General features: G+C 39.6%; 2 protein-coding genes across 3 annotated transcripts in view; one reads left to right on the top strand and one right to left on the bottom strand.

Annotated features, from left to right (window-relative positions):
* Nucleotides 1-2,074, top strand: part of LOC306771651 (speckle-type POZ protein) — a 17,884-nt gene extending 15,810 nt beyond the window's left edge. The window contains exons 10-11 of one of the 2 annotated variants that reach the window (XR_013771765.1): nucleotides 340-816; nucleotides 941-2,074. Coding sequence is in view for 1 of the 2 variants with exons in the window: in XM_079260918.1 (XP_079117044.1) it covers nucleotides 340-484 (145 nt within the window). In the remaining variant the exon portion in view is untranslated. Of the gene's footprint in view, nucleotides 1-339 lie in introns of both variants that reach the window. The other variant, XM_079260918.1, reaches the window with a different exon arrangement.
* A 2,718-nt stretch (nucleotides 2,075-4,792) lies between these two features.
* Nucleotides 4,793-10,264, bottom strand: LOC306771382 (neurexophilin-1-like; the record flags this gene model as incomplete). The annotated part of the gene is made up of 2 exons (XM_079260549.1): nucleotides 4,793-5,533; nucleotides 10,106-10,264. 2 exons carry the CDS (start codon nucleotides 10,262-10,264, stop codon nucleotides 4,793-4,795), a joined length of 900 nt encoding a protein of 299 aa, XP_079116675.1.
* Between the last annotated feature and the right edge of the window lie 10,237 nt (nucleotides 10,265-20,501).

The following is a 20,501-nucleotide window of genomic DNA, read 5'->3' as shown; positions in this document are numbered from 1 at the left end:
GGAAAAAAAAACAATCCAGACAGTTATGGCCCAATGTCAGCAACAACATGGAGAGAAAACCGTTAATATTTAATATAAATATTATGGCAACAGCTTTTAACGATCATACACACATGAAACATAATGATTGTGTAGTCCCAACAATAACATAAAACAAACCAGCAGGAAGTTCCACAAATTTACTGGGTTCAGTAAATGAATGACAGACGTATGGATCTAATGTCCCCGCAGGGTAGTGTGTCATGCTTGAGCTGAAAGTGACCAAGAAAATAATAATTTCCTGAACTAACTGGAATTTTGTATCTGATTATCTGTCTTTTGTTACGTTGCCTCCTCTAGCCATGCCGCAGAAGTGATGGAGACAGCAGGCTGGAAGTCTATGGTTGCGTCTCATCCTCACCTTGTGGCTGAAGCTTATCGCTCCCTTGCTTCTGCCCAGTGCCCCTTCCTCGGACCCCCACGCAAGCGCCTCAAACAGTCCTAACAACTTCACAGCAAACCATTTGCACACTGTCAGGGTCACAAACACACACACACACACACACACACACACACACACACACACACACACACACACACACATAATATACACATTTGTGCAAAACAAAAGAAAATGTCCAAACTTGTCCTCTGCCCATAAACACACAGGGACAACCTTTCCCCTTGCTGTTACCTTCTACACTACCTAGAGCCTTCCCCAAATCTGCCCCTCTGCCCCATCCAGGACCTGCTGTAATTAGTCTCTTCTAAAGATGGAGGAAAGAAGAAAAGGAGGAGGATGAGATGGAAGAGAGGGATACATGGGCATGTGAAGAGGTTGTTTGTTGTTTACAAAGTGTAAAAAAAAAAAAAAAAAGCACCCATCCCTTTTTTCCTTGGCTCTGGCTTAGTGAGGTCTGACATTGTGCTCTTTTCTGTGTATCCTTGGACATTCTGCTAGTTCCTACGTTGGAGTCTGCTTGGATGGAAGAACTGGACTCGTTAACCCAGTAAGAGCCAACTGTCTGGAAATCTGAAGGTTTGAAATACTGTGGCAGATCAAGCTTTTAAGTGTCCATTTTTATCATAAAGCTTCATAGTGTTTGGACTAAAGCAACCTGAAAAACATCCAAACACTTCAGCCTGTGAGTGACTGAAGAAGATGAAGTGGGCCTATAGTTACAAACTGGAAGCCCCCCAAGAAAGACAACCAAGGGCTAGTCTTAAAAAATATAGAACAAATGGGACAAAATGAGTAAGATAAATTTCCCAAAAGGAAAGTTGGGAAAACATTGCACTAAAGTCACAGGTCAACCCCTTGCCAACCCTTACCAGCAGTAATGTAGAAATACTGTAGGCGAGCACACAAGTAAGCAAGCTTCAAGGACTAAAGACCCAGCTGGATCACCAACAACAAATACCCTTTAAGATGATTTATCAGCAAGTGACAAAACAACACATGAACTCTCCAAGCTTCACCTGCATCAGTTTTTTATTTTTTGAATAGTTGGAGAAAAGCAGCATAAAGAGGATACAGAAAATAGCAACGCACAACCGGATGTCATTCTTGGGGAAATTTGTATTTTGTGTGTGGATCTGTGTTTGTAGCCCTTGGAAGGAAAAATGTGTACAAGGTGTCGACAAACAAACTCATCGGGACGCAACAGAGGGAGGAAAAACATGTTAAGAAATGGTTACGAAACACACCAGGCATGTTGATGTTTTGTTGTGACAGATTTCGTTTTTTCCCCTCAGAACTGTTGTATTTTTTCCATAGGAATTTGTACAGACACTAGTGTTTTTGAAGCCGTTAAAACAGAAGCATTTTAAGCAGTGAAACTGAGAGAAATGGAGGGATTTTTCTTTGCAGGCATGAAGACTGAAGGGAAATTAAAATGAAATGAACACGTTTTAATGTTCAGAAGACTTAAAAATGAAAAAAAAAACCAACACAAATCACACAAAACAAAATACATCTGAAGTTATCATTTCAACCTGGTGGAAAATGGTAATTGATAGAAGGAACCAGTGTTGTTTCTTTCCTGTAGATATTTCTGATTTTGAGAAGTGACACTTAGTTGTTGCCATTTTTTGTTCCCAGAAGAATAAACCACAACTATTTTGTATTGAATGCAGTTTAAACTTTGTCTGAGTTTTTCTTTTACGTGTTGAAAATTGAAACTGTTTCAGGTGTCACATGAACTCACAAATCAATGAGCAAACTTGTGTGAAGAGCTGCACAGATTTAGCTTTTTTCCCTTCTATTAGTGGCACTCTCTACACGCTCATTTCATCTTTACATCTTGGAACAAAAAAATCAGATTTTGTTTTGTTGTTAATTTAGTAGCAACATTAAGCCAACATTTGTAATCATCAGTTTCCTTCCTAATTGGTCTCACCTACGTATTGTCCATGCACATGAGAGTGGACAGCCTAATGTAAGACTTAAGTTCATTGTCTTGCAGTGACTGAAGAAGACTGAGCCACTGGTGCTAAAGAGTGCTTCCCCTTTAATTAATGTATTCTATGTTTTCTCAACAATCTACAGATTTTTCCACATTTCCAACTTGTCTAACTTTTCATATTTTATCCCAAAGAAGGAGAAGTTATGTTTTGTCAGAGCAAGAACTGAACTAAAGACAAAAAGAAGTTTTTTTTTCTTACTACTTTGTACTTTGCACTACAATTCTGACCAAAATATACTGTTTTGTTTTATCTAACAACCTGACAGCTGCCAGTTTTACAGGTGAATATTTCACATGCAAAATGTGTGAACTGTTTACAAAATCCCATGTGTGGCACTTTTAACTTTAGCAGCTCTACAAAGCACTTCATTCTGCACATTATAGATGTTGGATCTGCAGGGTGCTGAGTCTGTACTGGGGGAGTCTCAGGGCTCTGTTTCAGCTGAGACCACTTAAGCCACAGCAGTCCTTTCTGCAGTTATGTCTTAATGCTAACCCTGTTATGGTTAATTTCTACATTCAAATCCATGTGATAGGTAGTTTATAAAGCATACACTGCTATGTCCTCACTTAATTTGCTCACCTTTACATAACTGACTGTTGAAATGTTTTAAATGTAAAAACATCTGAACTATGACAGTATGAGGTAAGGCTTTGAATTTTTTTTTTTTAATGAACTGTAACATCTGAAATATGATCTGGATAGCTGTGTGCCAAAAGATGATTTAAGGTCTGTTCTTTCTGCAGCAACCTAAATCCTCGCTGCTTTACAATGAATGTGCCAAGCTTTGTGCCTCCCCAATCTGTCGCTGACTCAAGGTCCTATAATCTAAAACCTGCTTGGGTCTCCGCAGAAGCCACTTCAAGAGGTTTTAGCTGCAGTGACTTTGGAGGTCAGTGTTAACTCCCTCTTCCATTTACAGGTCGGATCGATCGACATCATCAGAGCATATGATTTATATGATTTTATTTAATTATATATTAGTCATGCAGATTTTATGTAAAGATACTTATCTGCTTTTGACTTTGGTTTAGGTACTTTTTCTTGTCCTAACCTCAAACTAAAGCTGTGGAAAGTGTGAATTGTGGAGAAATGTGTAGAAATGTTCTGAGTAACTGAGCAAGTTTAATTCATTTTGTTCTTTAGGTTTACTAGGGGAGAAAGGTGTGTAGGAGTCTGTTGTAGTGCAGGCGCTTTGACTTTTATGATGTGCGCTGCTACCATGAAAATGTCAAGACCTGGAGGAGGTTAATTTAGGAAGTTCATTTTGAGTGAGTGTGTGAGTTTGATAGTGGTTTTCTGCGTCATGCTTGTTTGTTCTTTGCTTTTCATTTTGTCAATCCTGTGTTGATTGTGTCTGTGAGCAAGTATGTATTGTTCCCTCCTCTCCTACAGTTTCAGTTCTTGTCGTGTTCTCAGGTCATCTTAACCCAAACACCACCACAACAAGCAACACTGACATATAACCCCATTGTCACTGAAAAAGGTTCAGATTGTCCCGGACAACATACAGTTATATTTTGGGCTTAAATCTGAATACACATCTTGAAATCTTCCATCAGTTCTCACAAAATCTAGTTTAACATCTACTTGTAAAGCAGCTCCACGTAATCATAAGTGGATCCGGTTGCTTCAAATATTTTCACAGCTACCCTGCGCTGCTTTGGCCTGAAGAGCAATGTAGAAAATCATCAAATCATCACTTTATGGATTTTGCTGTAAAAGTTTTTTCTTTTTTATTATCTTGCAGAGCAACACACTTTACACGGGTACAAGGAAATACATAGGTTTACAGAGTGGCCATGATCATCTGTGGTCTGAAAGCTTTAGGATCACTAACAAGACATAGAAGAATAAGAATAGCCCTTTTGAACATGTGTGTAGACTCAGAAAAACAAAAAGCAAAGATGGGTGGGATTTATGCTCGTAGATATTACTTTAACTGGATTATTCGGCTAATAAAATGAATTTGTAACTATTCTAAATCTTTAGGCATTTAAAAGAAAATACAGTTTGTTGTGATGGTGCATTGTGTTGCTAGTTTTGCATCTCTGTAAAACCTTTTCAAACCAGACAGTTGTGTAATAAGCAGATCAATCATTTTTACTCACACTCCTACTTAGACACATACCTTAAAAGAAATTAAATACAATTTTTGTAGCTACCAAGTAAGATATTGATCCATAAACATTTTCTTTACAGTATCAGGTAAAACATAGTTTAAGATTAAATGAAAAACTTGGTGATTCTTTAAAACCCACCAAGTCTGGCTTATAGCTACTCAGAGTTCTCAAACTTTGTTGATTTACTGAGACATCTTCCTCCAGTTTTCTCAGCTCACCTGTGTTCAACCAGGTGGTATGAAGGATGGACTCGGGGAGCTGTAGTCGGGGCAGACTTTCTGCACCAGCCTGTAGTCTGTGCTGTAGAAAGACACATAGATGCAGATGACCTGGAAAGGTTTGGAGCACATCCATGTCACCTGGCTCTGGGTTTGTTCTTGATCACATGTCTTCGATGGGTCGTAGTTGCACAGCATCACCTTTTTGCTGCGCTCAGTTTTCTCAAAATCCACCCTGCAGTTAAACGTCTTTGAGTCCTTGGGGTTGACCACGCTTTGACGCTCCAAGTCGAACTCCACTCCTTTCATAGGAGGGACAAGACTGACTGACACATTGCCAACACCTGTGGAGTTGTGGCGGAAATAGACTCCAAGAGAGCCGTTACCGTGATCCACAATTTTACCCATGATCAACAAATTCAGCTTGACTGTCTTGATGTTTGAGTAAAAGTCCCCCCAGCTGAACGTCCCAGACAATTTAGATATTCCATGGACTTTCATGATGGGCTGAAGCTTTATGTTTACCGATGGGCTGGTGTGCGACTGGGAGTTGCTTCCAAGAATTTCCCATAGTCCCTGCTTTGGCAAAAGGGTGGAGGAATTAATGGGTAGTTTGGAGCTTTGAATCACACTCCTGGTCTGAATCACCCAGGACTCCTGAGAGGAAGAAGCCTCTTGGTTCCCGTTTAGTCCAGGTGCCTTGTTGGAGGTGAAGTTGCTGTTTGTCCCATATGGACTGAGAACCAACTGGAATAAAAGAAATGGGCAGAATTGAAGAATTAGTATTTCAGTATGTTAAACATAGCAGAGAAGTGGTGCATTTTATCAAAGGCAACATTTATCCTTTACATATTTCCACATCAAGGTGAATATACAGGCACAGAACGATCTACTAACAGTTTCACTGAAAAAAAAAAGTCAAATAAGGAATTATTTACTAGTCCAATTAATCTTTAATAAAAGTACAACTAAAACATATTTTTTGGACCTTTACATCTGGCTTATGAGAACCTTTTATTTAAACCCTCAGATGGCATTAACGTATTTTGGTGTTTAAAAACTAAACAGGAACAAACAGTTTTATACTGAAGAAAAATAATACATCTAAGTAAAAAATGATTTATAATGCACCTTTAAAGCGACCACAGTTCAAGACAACCACAGATGACAGAAATTTTGTACACAGTGCTCTGTAACCATCGCTGAGAGGAACAGCTGAAGACAAAAACGGCCCCATAAGGAGAAATCATGTTCAGATAATTAATCAGTGACTTTTCAACTTACCAGATAAAAGGTTGCTCGAAGAAGAATCCAAAAAAAGCTGTGAGCAGGAAACACCCCCATAGTTCACGCATTCCAAGTGACCCCCCCCTCCTCTTATTTGGGTTTCATTCTGGTTTCTTTTATTTACCTTGGATGTTTAAAAAACACAGGATCTAATTTAACTTGAGGGATTTCTACGAGGTTTCTACTCTCAGAACGAAGACTGAGAGGGTCTCTCTGATCTGGAGCTTTTCAACACAGTTTTGCTCTGCCTTCCCCCTCTCTCTATATAATTCTCCCTCACTCACACACCCTACCACCCTATCACACGCCAGACATTGTGCATTTAAACACATACTGTTTCATTCAAGTACTAGCAGTATCACACTGTATCTCCTTTCTGCCTTCAAGTCTTTAGTCCTTCTCCGTTTCTCTGTCACTGGAAAAATTCTGCATCAAATTCTGCATGACTGAGTTTAGGTTTCACATTATTAATTGCTTTACATTTAATTTGGTAAGCTGTGAAACAAAGGACAATGCGTTAGTGCCATCTTGTGGCCTGATTGAAAAGTGCAGGCTGATCTCTAAACCCAGCTACAATCAGGTTTCAGTAAGTCACTGTACAGGATTCTTTCAATTAAAGTTTACCATGAGAGAATCTTGATATTTACAACCCTAATTTCTGCCTACAAACAGACATGCATCACACACGCATATATGATCAACTTCAGTTTAGGATTGTAGCATCTTTGTTTTGCCCAAAGTCTATTTATAAGTGTGATGCTTTATTCTTGGTCATCTATAACTAAATTCATAAACATACATAATTTGATACTTAATTAACCATGAAGGATTTCATTTGATGTGGTAAAATTAACATTCAACTGCAAATCTTTCTGAGACTCTTACAAACTTTGCTCTTGTGTTTTTATGAGGTCATGGGTTCAGTGTCTTGCCCAAAGAAGGCATGTAGTCAAGTCAGGAGAAGCCTGGAATCAAGCCAACAACTTTCCAGTTGGAAGGCAGCAGCTCTGTACCATAAAACCCAGTTTGACAGGGTCATCTTCATTCTCAACCCAGATAAAGATCTGCTAATTAAAGCATTGTTTATTAAATCACTCGATCTTTTGTTTTAATTAAAGTTGGGGTGTCTTAGTTCTGATAACACTGACTACTGATTTAAACCCATCAAGCAAATAATAAAAGTCCCCTCATGTGGGCTGCTTCTTTTTAAATTCTCATGAAATAAAGGACAAAGCTGCACTCTACCCTAATACAGCAATGTAAATGATTTCATCGTGGCCTTGCGGTTGAAAGTGACAGGTAGTTTCCTCTGGAATTTATCTGCCTTCACGTGTTTACATTTCGTGTTACTGTTTGTGACACCTGCACAAACCACTATAACTTATGTAACAAGACCATAGTCTCGGGATGTGGATTCAAGTTAAACTTACCCAGGAGGGTTAGTAACCATCCGATGTATTTAACAAGCTTTAGTCTTTGCTCATTACAGGAAGTATATTAACACTTTTATCTTCTTTAGACACATGCTCCTCCTGTTGTAGCCTCCAAAGGCCATTCTCACAAAACATGGCATAGTATGGTTTACCTGTATGTGGCATGTTGTCATCTGTAAATCCTTACATCCCACAAGGGATTTAGAGAGTCTTAATATAAAATCCAGATTCCCTTGTCTTTTTCTGCTGTTTTGAAGTCGTCTTAACAGTAATGGGTTAACAATACTGTAATAAAACAATGCATGTGCTTTTAAAAACTTTGTAGTACAATGATACATATGGTGTCTTGTAAAAGTATTGGTGTTTTTACTGTGCGTGTGTGTGTGCGTGCGTGTGTGTGTATGTAACAACCTGTAGACCTATTTACAGGCTAAGTGTCACAGGATCTCGATGTTAATTAATCTGTTTATGAGACATCAAAAAGCAAGCGACCCCATGAAGACCATGAAGACCCCATGAAGCGTTCTCCAAACAGACGATGATACTGAGTTGTGGCAAGTGCAAATCAGGGCTGGGTTCATTTCAAAATGATCAGAAACTGAAAATTTCACAGAGCACCAAAAAAATCTATTGTTTCAAAATGGAAGCATAATGGCACCAAATTATCCCTTGCCTAGAGAGGGTCGCCTCATAGATCAGGCAAGGAGTCAACTAAAGTCAAAGGTAGCCCTAGAGGATCTGGAAGCTCCAAAGTGGAGATGAGTTTATGTCTTTACAACAAGCCAAACATTGGGCTTCATAAAAGATGTAATCATTTTTTTTTTTTTAATTAAAAAACTAAAAAACTCCCCCAAAAAAGCTTATGAGTGACATCTCAAACGTGCGAGACGGTCCACTGGTGAGAAAATGGAACATTTTTCCCATTAACCATTAAAAGGACATTATGTAACATTTTTTGTTCTTTACCGGCCAAAATCGATTTCTGAATTTCTATGTGTGATATGATTGGTGCCTTATCACCTCCGCTAATCTAACACATTCTTGAAAGCGAAAAACTTTAGATATGTTTATACATACGATGAGTTAGCCAGTAGGGAAATGCCATGACAGGCTGTCATCTGGAAACTACAACTGTCAGTAAGGGACAAATAGCACAAATGTGCAATAGGAATCTGATTTCCCTGCGAGCTAGCACACAGTGACACAGGGAATAAAAATCAGCGAGGAGGGCTTACTACCCTGGCAAGTTGGAGAATCTGCTCAATTGTCATTTATAAAAGTGCAGGACCATGCAAATGCAGCAGCAGAAGCCTTTTTTTCTCCAACAAGGCGAGGCAGTGTAACCAGAGCATCCAAAAAAAGGAGAATCAACTTTGGGAAAGCCTTCCCCAGGTGGAAGGAGCGATAAAAGTATATTAACTGTCCTGCCTAAATTAGCCTAAAGTTAACTGTGACTGATTTCCATAGGGCACATAACCGTAGATCCTGCTAAATTACACCAGCCTTGTTGATCCAGAAGTGCATGTTTATGTGTTTCGATAGCTTTCAAAGTTGTAGTAAACGGCAGCGTTTTGTCACAGTAAATGCAGCTTATAAAGCCTTGCCATCAGCTTTTAGTTAGGCTTTACTGCCACTAAAAGCTGGTATTTAGGTGACTATGAAAGCTACAGAAACTATGTAAACATACAGAGGAGTATAATCAATTTTGCTGTTTGTGTATTGTCTGTGTTATACGTGTTCTTATTGGGATGGAAGGATGTTTTCAACAAGACGTCTCTAAACAATGAATCTGATTTAGAGGCTGAGCACAATACACAGCATAGAAATGACTTGTTGAAATGTTTGAGGATTTTTTATTTATTGTGGCTTTGTTGCAGTCAGTGTTTGAAAAAAGTGAGGCAACAAGAATGCATTGTCCATTTGAATGTAATACACAATTTCATTGTTAGATGGGAGTAATTCTTACATTGTCTCTTTGAAGACCCAACCCCTGAAAAATGGTAAGTTAATCACAACTTTTATCGTGTATTCTCCTTTTTTTTGGCATCTGTAATGTACTTTTTTGTTGTAAGTACGAGAGACGGAGGAGACGTGTGGCTTTAGAAAGATGCATTTAATGAATAGCAGCAACTACGGGCAGCGGCAAGGGACATACGGCAGGTATGACTTTTACATGCATACATTACATCCCCCTTTCTCAGTCATAAAAATAATCTGAGAAGAATATTTCAGTAGTTATCCCATATTATTGCTTAGCTTTGTAACAATATGACAGTGCAATAACACATTTCTTACTTTATTATTTTAGCCTATCTTTTAGATATGAGAATATATTTTAATTTCTCATTAGCTTATATAACTGAACATTTTATATAAACAATGAACTTTTTTTTTTTTTTTTAATAACACAGCTAAATTTGGAAACAGAGGTTGCTAGCACATAACTTCCTTCAGGCGAATGGTCCAAGCCCGTCCCTAACTACAAATGTAAACATTTTATAAATTTAGTCTGTTCGGACGTTTCACTGCTCTGCCATGCCTGATGCGATAGAGTTAATCTGGTTGGGCCTGCAAGCATTGGGGTGTTACAGGTGGTTACAGAGGGTGGCTCTTGAGGGGAAGAAGTTTGCTGCACCTCAGCTTCTGGTACCTGTGGTGTTTCTTGCCAGGGCTCTTCATCAGTCGAGATGTGACGAAACTGGTTGGTGGTTGCAGTGGTGGTGCGGAGATGTTGGTTGGTGCCAACTGTCCACCACATCGGACCGAGGTGCACTGTGTCGCTCCTCGGTTGCAGGGGACCATTTCTGACTTCCAGGTTATGTTGCCATCCTGACTTCATCTCCGGGTTGTAGATCTTGGCGGGGACGTGCTGCTCTTCTGTCATGATGGTTTTTCTGAGTGCACTTGGTTTTGTCCAGAAGGCGTTTAACTTGAAGAGGGTCATAGTTCATAGGTTTGAGTAGTGCACGAGCAGTAGGCAGTTTGTTGCGTGGCCTCCTGCCCATAAGCAACTGAGCGGGTGACAGTCCAGCTGACTCAAGTGGTGTTGTTCTGTAGTCCAATAGTGCAAGATGTTTGTCCGGTGCTTTGCTCCACAGTCTTTTGACCGTTTGCACTGCCCGCTCTGCTTCACCGTTGGAGTGCGGAGTGTGAGGTGAAGACTTTTTGTGCTTGATACCATAGCTCTGGCAGAACTCTCTGAACTCTTCTGACGCGTACTGTGGGCCATTGTCGGTCTGCAGAATGGCAGGGATGCCATGTCTGCTGAACTGAGATTTCAGAGTCTCTATAGTTGTGCGGCTGCGTTGATCTTTTAGCCAGTCATCTTTGATGTACTTAGAGTAATAGTCCACTAGTAACACGTACTGCTTATTCTCAAACTCGAACAGATCAGAAACAACAACTTCGAATGGGAGCTCAGGCGTTTCTGTAGGCATTAAAGGCAATTTGGGAAGTCTGTTCTGAAGTTCAGCACACTTGGCACAGTTTCTGATCATGTTTTCAATCTGCGGTCATACCTGGCCAATATAACACCTCACGTGCACACTGCTTGCTTTTCACCATTCCTTGGTGAGACTGATGTATCCCTTTGGAGACAACTACATCAGTTACAGCTAGTTGACTTCTTGAATCCCAGTATGGCTGAACAGGAATGGGCACTTCTTTCCTGTGGTCTGGCCAACCTTGCTGTATCACCTGTTGGAGAATGCCCAGTTCATCTCTTGTGCGTTGCTGTAACTCAGTGTATTTCTCATCACTTACAGACAGGAAGCTTAGCATAGAAACACACTCTAATGTACCTGCCTCTGGTGTTTTGTTTGACAGTTGTGCTCTCGACAGTGTGTCTGGAAGCTCCATGTCCTTTCCTTTCCTGTACTTGACAGAGATGTCATACCACTGAAGTCGCAGATGCATTCTCTGGATGCTTATTCGAGTAGACAGCAATGGTTTCCTGTAAATGTCCTCAAGTGGTTTGTGATCATTAAACACAGTGACATGTTTCCCAAATATGTAGTGGTGAAACTTGGTGCAGGCATGGATGATAGAGAGCATTTCCTTCTCAATCTACACGTAGCACGTCTCAGCGTCAGTCATAGATCTAGATGAGAAGGCCACAGGCTGGTGGTCCTGTACCAGCACGACTCCCAGTCCAGTGCTGCTGGTGTCACAACAGATTTCCACTGGTTTGGACACATCATAGAACTTTAGTACTGGGTGATGAGTGCACAGATGCTTGAGCTTGTCAAATGCCTGCTATTGTGAAGGCTGCCATGCGAACTCCACGTCACCTTTTGTAAGCTGTCTGAGTGGGTCGTCGATCTCACTTAAGTTAAACTTGGACAAATATGGAACAAATCCCAGAAAGCGACGTACGCCCTCTTTGTCTGTAGGTAGCGGCATGCACCTTACAGTCTCTGTCTTTGCAGGGTCTGGTTTTAGTCCATCAGCTGTTATCAAATGTCCCACATATGACACTGCCGTTTGACAAATGTGGCATTTGTTGAAGTTTAGTCTCAGATTACAGCTTGTGGCTCTCTCCACGACCTTTTTGAGGATTTGTTCATGCTCTTTGATGTTTGGCGCTGCTACGAGGATGTCATCCATGATGCCGGTAGCTCCGCAGATGCCCTCAAGCATTTGATCCATGATGCGCTGAAAAATCTCTGGTGCACATTTTATGCCGAAAGGTAGTCTCAGCCATCTGTATCTCCCTATTGGGGTGTTACAACCATGGAACTGACCCACTCCGTTAGCTGGTCAACTTTTGCGATGTGGCTGTCCTTCACCATCTCATTAAGCTTTGCAACGATTTTGGTTCGCAGAGCAACTAGCTGTCGACGCACTGGATGAACAACAGTTTTTGCTTCAGGATCAACCTTTATTTTGTATTTACCTGGCAGAGTTCCTGTGGTGCTTACCAGCTCCGGGAAGTTTTCTAGAACAGCAGGTGTGCTTGGATTTGCGGGAGTATCACAAATCTCGCTCGATTTCTTTGCTATACTGCTGTCTTGTAAAGAGTCCAGTCTCAAAATCAGGCCTAAGACCTCTGCTGATGCGCCGCTGAGCACATTCTCCTGTGCAATGTCCACTATTTCAAACTCAGCTTTGGCCTTGCGCTCTTTGTACTGTAGTGGGAGGTCAACTGCTGCAACAGGCTTTATTTTGTGGTTGGAGTAGGTTCTGAGAACTCTTTTTGACATCTTCAGATCACCTGTGTGGTCAAGTGATTGATAACAGTTCAGAGTCAGTGTGTTGTACTTTGCACCTGTATCTATCTGAAACCACTTTTTGAGACAGAATGTCAATGTCCACTAACCACTTCCACCATTGAATCATCCACCATCCACTTACAGAGCGATTGCGGCAAACAGACGCCCAGTGGTTTGGTTTATTACAACAGGAGCATGTAACCTGGTAGAGCTGTATCACCATTTTGTTTTTGTGTGGTTGCTGTGGAACCGTGTGTGGGCGTGGTGAACAAGGTGTTTTCCATCTGCTCGAAAATCACTGTCCTATTTAAGAAGCAGACACACAACATTCTGGCTTTCTGTGGCTTGGTGAATTGTATCTAGGTAAACTTTACACATGGGTTGACACACTTTATCTTTTGTTGCAGTTTGTATGGACGTATTTTAACTGTGCATATTAATCTCTCTGTGGCTTGGTGAATTGTGTCCAGGTGGGCTCAGAGGGAGACCTGAAAGTTCTGCTCAGGAGGAGGAATGGCAGAGGTCAGAGTCGGTGGTTCATGGCTGACAGACTTAGCTTAGCTACTGCTAACCTGATGTAAGGCTTTGCCACATGGATAGGAGCTGCACAACAGGCTCAACCTCCTCCATTGACTCTCCCCAGTTTGCCTACTGGCACACAAACACTGAAGGACATTTGCCTATTTATTTAGTTTAATTTTAACCATCTTTGTAATAAAACTTAACCTTTTAAGCTTGATTCTGACTGCATTTTCTCCACTACTCATTGGTTGGTCAGAAGTAACCGGCGTTACAAGCATATTGAGCCTTTTGCTGGACACTTTCCCTGATTCCACTTGTGTTTGGAGTCTTTTCCGCATTTTGGACAGAGTTTAGTTTTGTTTTGCACATTTTGTTTTTGATGGGTGGGCGTTTGCTGGGAATGACTGTGTGCTGTTTTGTTTTGTACTATGAACTTTGGTCTGCTTGACACTGTGGAAACCTGTGCATCCCCCTCTCGAACAATTTTCATCTGTTTGGGATATTTCAAACTGTTGGGGGATTTCAATGGCTTTGGCCAATGTCAATTCCTCACCTTTGTCCAGTAGCCTCTCTTGGACACGCTTTGCTCTCACGCCCGCTATTATCGCATCAATCAGCATGTCATCGGCATCAGCATACTCAGTCCAGTAACAGCCTCAAATCTTTCCAAAAGCGATCAAAACTTTACGTGGTACCCTGTTTCCTCTGCTTGAAAACAATGTCTGGCGATCCGCTTATTATTTCGCTGTCTGATGTAGCCTGCAAACTTATCCAGGACTTTTGCTGGGTCATCTTTCTCACCATCAGCCCATTCGAGAGTTTTGTATATTTCTCTCCCTTGTTCACCAATCCACATACCAATCCAGCCCGCCTTCTGCTTAGCCTCTAGCGCAGACAGAGGTCCCGCGAACACGAAGCTAGCATGACAGCTAAACCTCTGAAACTCTTGATATAAGTCCGCTGCGTCCCAGTCGATCTTGGGGTGGTCGAACTGCATCATTGTGGCCGCGTGGGTACTGTTCTTGACAGTTTTTTGACACCATGTAATGTACTTATTTGTTGCAAGTACGAGAGACGGAGGAGACGTGTGGCTTTAGCAAGATGCATTTAATGAACTGCAGCAACTACCAGCAGTGGCAAGGGACATACAGCAGGTGTGATTTTACATGCATTACATGCATTCTAGTATCCATCCATCCTGTTCTCTTCCTGCTCTCGAAGAAGGCGAATACGTAGTCTTCTCTGGACCTTGCCCATCCCTCCACTCGCGGACAGCGAGTTGGATGGACGCACCAGTCAGTTGCGACTTGACTTGGCTGTGCCAGGAGATCCCACCTCACCCCTTCTCCCATGTGTTCTCTTATGTTGTGACTGTGTGCTTTTTTTGTTTAGTCCCCTTTGGGCGAAGTGTAGAGATACTTCTTTTTTTTTTTTCTTTTTATTTAACACCCACCCATCTTTCCTCATATAATGTTTTCCTCACTCTGCATAAAAAGGTGCGCTGCTGTCTGACTGCTAGCTCAGTGTGCCTGATCCAGTTTATGTCACATGTAGGTTGTTTTTCTAGTCTTGGATGGGTTGTACTGGAATCATTTTGTTGTGCTGGGATGCTGTCTCAGTGACAAATAAAGCTGATTCTGATTCTAATGGGCTGAAGACATAAATCAGATTGAGTTTCACAGGTTTTTACAAAAATATTTTACTACAAAGTGATGCAAAATGTCTCAGAAGATGTATGTATCACACATATCACAATGGACTCTTATGGGTTAAAGACAACTGTGCATAGCACAATCCCAGCACCTCTTATTATCCCTTAGAACACCATCCCTGTAGCGAAGTATGGTGACAGGATCATGCTGTGGGGATCTTAGCAGAGTATTACACAGATAGAGATTTGGTTAACCCTCTGGCTGGGAAATACTCCCACACACACTGGTAGGGGCAAACATTTAAAGGAGTTAAAACTAGAAGAGGCCAGAGATGCCAAGTCCATGAGAGAGACCCTACAAGAGCTTTAAATGCTAGAAAAGCTGACTGTGCAGTTCTCTGTTTGGATTTATGAATACATGCACACACATTACTGTGTGATGAAAATGCCAATATACCTCCAATTGTGTCAAAAAGGTTTAAAAACTTGGTCAAAGCATAATTTAACATAAATGATTTATTTAATGTATTACTGACAAACATTAATGACAATAAAAGCAAAAGAGGAAGGCTGTATGCAGTATATGGACAGGAAGCAGAATGATTTGAAGTGCAATCAGTTAATCAGCGAAAACAGTCACTTCATCTAAAAACACTAAAGTGTTTATGTAGATATGTGGGTTCAAAGAAAACTAAATAGCAACTTTGCACTGAACCAGAAACAACAGTGATTGATGGTAGCTGTAGCCTGAGGTGGTGGAGATGCAATCTGCAGCTGAATGCGTTTCCTCATGCTTTATATTGTAAGTTGAAAGAAAACAAAATGGCAATGCTCGCACGAATTTTCTTGTAACACAAAAGCAGGATTTCATGCTCTGCTGCACTTTCTGTTAGTGGCTTGTAAGCTATTGGAAGGAAGTAATGCCAACATTCACAATAAAACCTTGACCTGCATTTGAACACATTCCAGACTGGCTTCATCATTATTAGTGACTTCATTCAGTTTAACTTTTTGGGTGCTCATGCAAAGACAGAAGCATTGCCTGGAAAATCCTTCACTATCTTTTCTTGTGACGCAAGTCATTGCAAGAAAACACATCAAATGTCAGAGTCTGCATCTTTCTGTGTCTTTCTGTCAGCCAGTGAACGATACATACAAAGTTGATTTTGATCACATAACGACTTCATTTATGGTCTATACACTGTAAAACCACGCCTACATCAAATACCTTTCTGTATCATGAAAAATCTTAATTATTTTCCCAAGTTGTGACCAACAAATAAATGCTTTGTGAATGATTTGAAGTGAACCTTATTTCATAGTAGATTATAAAATGCTAACATTTGTTCACAGTGCCAAACGCTGCCGCAAAAGGTTTTTCAAGTGTCTCCACGTCTGTTCTACAACATTTAATTTTCACATCCTGCTATTTTATTTTTTACTTTGCTACAAAAACAGCTACATGAGAGGTTGGAAGGGATAGTGAAGGCAATAATCACAGACTTTTGGGCATCACTGTGCAGTGCACTGCATGTTTGACCCTTTTTTTTTTTTTTTTTCTCATTTTTTTCAAGTCATTGTACTTTTCTATTTCACTTTAGTTAATCTCTAGTTATATCGTACCAGCAGTTTCGAAGCACTTTTATAGAAACAATCCAATTAAATACAATTCATAACTATAACTCTGAGACATGGATACATACATGAAGTAAAGAGAGAAATGGGGGGAAATGCTTTGTGTATCATGGGATGTCTCACAGCAGTCACAGCAATTGAATGTATGGGATGAGTGACATCCAAACCAACACTACAAGTTTTGTAACAGGTAAATATTTGAAACCTAATTTTAAAGCTACTTTTGAGAGCGGGTTTCTCTTAAAAATCTTTCTTGCCTGGTTCCAAACAGCCAAATTCCCCAAAAAAACAGACTGGCCAAACAGCCGAAGGATGAGATTCCTACCCTCCCCCACTTGTCATTCCTTACCTTTCTATTGTAACCTCACCTGTGAACAGTAAGGACTGCACATTAAAAACAGGCTATGGTTATAGATTTTACATTTTACATTTTTACATTTTTACTGAACCTAACATACAGGTCTTTGGACAGTGGGATGAAGCCAGAGTACTTGGAGAGAGCCTATGGACACACTGGGCAAACTCCACACGGAAAGGTAACTGTTCAATTGTCCCCCAAGCTGAGGTATGAACCTGTGACCTCCCTGCTTTGAGGCCACAATGCTAACAACCACATCACCATGCAGCCTGTAGGACAGTACTGAAAATTAAATTGATATATTTAGGGTAGTAGTTAATCTGGTAGTTTTGCTCAATGTAGTATAAGCTTTAATTTAATTAATTTTATTTACTTTATTTCTCTTTTCATATATTTTCTTTTTTTTAGTGTTTCTTTTTAATGCTTCGCCCCGCTGTAATACTTTTAAGGTTATATGTAAAGCACTTTTGACTCGTCCTGTACAGAAATGTGCTGTACAAATAGACTCGCCTTTTGATTAAAACAAACAAACAAACACTGTAACTTTCAAAATCTGAGAAAAGTGCAGACTGTGAATGGGAAACCCTCTGCCAGCTACCCATACAGGTTTTACATGTTTTTGCAGCATTCACATTTTTACCGTGATGCAATGTGCAGTTGCACGCCTTGGCACTGGTCCTGACAACGTGACATTTCTGCACCACTACTTTACTGGCAATTTAATTTTTTTTTTTTTATTGTTGTTACAGTAAAACAATAATGTCACACGCTGTACTTCACTAAAACATTTTCAGTTTCTGTGACATGAAATTCAGGTGAATGTTGGGCTTACGGAAACCGAGATTGCCATACACGCAATCATTTACCGTGATGCGGAACACAAAGCTTGTTATCTGTTTGTACAAGAGTTTTTCAAGATTATTAGACGATTAAAGTGATTTAGAAATTGTTTTTTTCTTGTTTTCAGAAGACTATAACAAAGTTAAGACGTGTTATTCTGTTTACTTTTTGGCAACTCCAACAAAGACCGTTAAGACCGTCTTTTTTTTTTCTTTTTTTTCCCAAAGACAGTACAGAATAACGTCATCTTGGGAAAAACAAAACTGTAGTAACAATATTGATTCTATGTTCATAAAATTCTGAAATAATTGGCCTGTTTTTTTTAAATGTTTTATTGGACCAGAGAAGCTAGTCAACACAGCATGTGTGATGTGATTTGATCAAAATGTCTGATTTTGCTGCATCATTGCTTTGATTGTTCAAACACGCAGTGAAACTCAAGTGTCCCTTTTGAGGCCTTTTAATCTTTTGTAGCCCTTTTAAGGCCTTTTTTTAATATATATTTTAAAGATGAGTTTGTGTGTAATACTGTGTAATGATGTCTGATCCCAATGGTTTCCTGTTAATGATAAACTGCACATTTACAGCATTTAGCTATAACTTATTTCAATGTAAAAACTATTTCTACAGCAAAATATGGAAGGTACTGATAATACGGTATTGATTCACACAATATTACTTCTCTACGCTGCAAAAAATCCAACTTGTATTGGTTGGCCTGAAACAGTCATTCAAGTAGGTAAAACTTGAAAATATGTATTAATGGCATTTAAAGCAAGAATGTTAGTAAACCCAACAAAACAAGAAAGTTGTTTGCCCCAAAACAATTAGGTGAGTTGTTAAAAATGATAACTTTAAGTTGGGGTTTAATACAAGGGACAACAGTTCTGCTAACTTTAATTTCTTTGTTGTAAAATGCGGGAAAACCAACTTTTTGAGTTTGCAATTTCACTTGGCTGTGCTGCCTCGAGCTGGAATCCACGCAGGTAAGTTTTTATTTAAATTAAGTTTAAATGGTATGGGAATTGTTGATTAGTGTTGTGTGGTATGTTGTAGATTTATGGAGGAGGCAACCTACACATTTTCAACATTTAAACACAAACAGCTTTTCACCCAGCATCAGTTAGCAGAACTGCATGAGTTAGCCGCTAGCTTATCTGGGCTGATACCGTTCAAACAGGACAAGACATATTAGCTTCTGCTGCTTAGTATTCAGTTAATTCATGCTCGCCTACTAGCTGCAGCTAAAGGAGTAGCCATTAAGGTTTTAATGCTAACACATTAGCTGATATTTCATGTACTAAGTATCAGGACAACATGGAGCAGTTTGTGTAACACTTTTTTGTAATAACATTTACATCATGCTGAGTTCAATAAAACACTTCATGCTGCTACCATTTACATGTTAAAATGATGAGATTTAAGTCATGTCAGAGTTGATAAAAAATTATTACAGTGTAATGGTAGGAAAGGCCAACCTACCTATTTAAATTATTGTATTTGTCAAAATATAGGCCTGCCCTGAATTTACTACATTGCTTTTGATTAAAAAAAGGTTTAAATATTTGTACTATGACCCACTGTGGGCTCCCAGGCTTGGATATATTGTCCTTCTGTTTAAAAACATTGAAATACATTTAATTGACTGCCCTGTTTTATACTGACTGCTGACTTTCTTAACCTAATCTGATGTAGGCGTTGGGTTTAGGTATAGATACAGGTTGATAACCTTAAATAATACATGTTATTTGTAATTAATGTTTACTGCAGCAAAATTTATTAAAAATAAAAACACTGAATGTGTACTCTTTTCAGCTCAAGGGTCTCGTCTAGTCTTTGCATTGTCATTAAATTTATAAAATGTTATGTGTAATAACATTTCTGCTGACTGCCTTACTAATTCCCAGCAAATTGTCATCTTTGTTTTTCAGATTGAAATTAATGCAGTTCAAGTTCTGCAAGTTGACCAACGCCATGGAAGCTGTTCAGCTGAAACATTATCGGCTACATCAGAGGTTCAACACGGCTTTGCAAACACAGGGACTGCTGCACTTGCAGAACCATCAGTGCTTTGAAATCACATCTTTCACAACTGCATAGGACTGTTCAACAGTTCTTTTTTTATGAGCACAAGTTGTCTCTCATTTTTCTTATATTGATAAAAGCACAAGCTGTTTTTTTTGCCTTTTTATTTGATTCAGTGCTGCTAGTTTAAAACAAACTAAGGTTTTGAGGATGTATGTTGTATCTGTAATTATTTATGCATTTGATTAGAAGAGATTGAAATTAAATTAATAAAGTTATGTTACATTAGCAGTGTGCAATTTTAAATTACTCTTAAATTATTCTGCTATACTAACTTAATCAAATTCAAGTGGATTATGTGAAAGAATTTGAGTTATTACTGTGTAAAATGATAAATTATTACAACTTATGAAAGAGTTAGAGCAAGTAAGTGTGGCAAGAAACAGTCGGCTACAAGCTAAAGATATAAAACCGGACAACGCCACCCTGGGTATTATGTCCAGGGAAAATAGCTAGGTGGTTACACCCACCACCAGGCACTCAGGTTCGTTTAGCAATGGAGGCAGAGACATCAGTTACAGATATAAAATTAGATTTTATTATTCCTATTTAAAACCTACAAAATACTTTAAAAAGAAAGGTAAATCAGGGCTGAGACCTACTGGGGTGGATGTGTCCAGAAGCTAGGGAAGGGACCCCAAGAACACCACACATGAAAAGATAAACAAAACCACACCAAAGAAGTAGGGAGGCA

The sequence above is a fragment of the Telmatherina bonti genome (genome assembly GCF_933228915.1).
Source record: "Telmatherina bonti genome assembly, chromosome: 21".
Classification (NCBI taxonomy): Eukaryota; Metazoa; Chordata; class Actinopteri; order Atheriniformes; family Telmatherinidae; genus Telmatherina; species Telmatherina bonti.
Note: the sequence above shows the minus strand (reverse complement) of the source record. Positions and strands in the feature narration are given on the sequence as shown.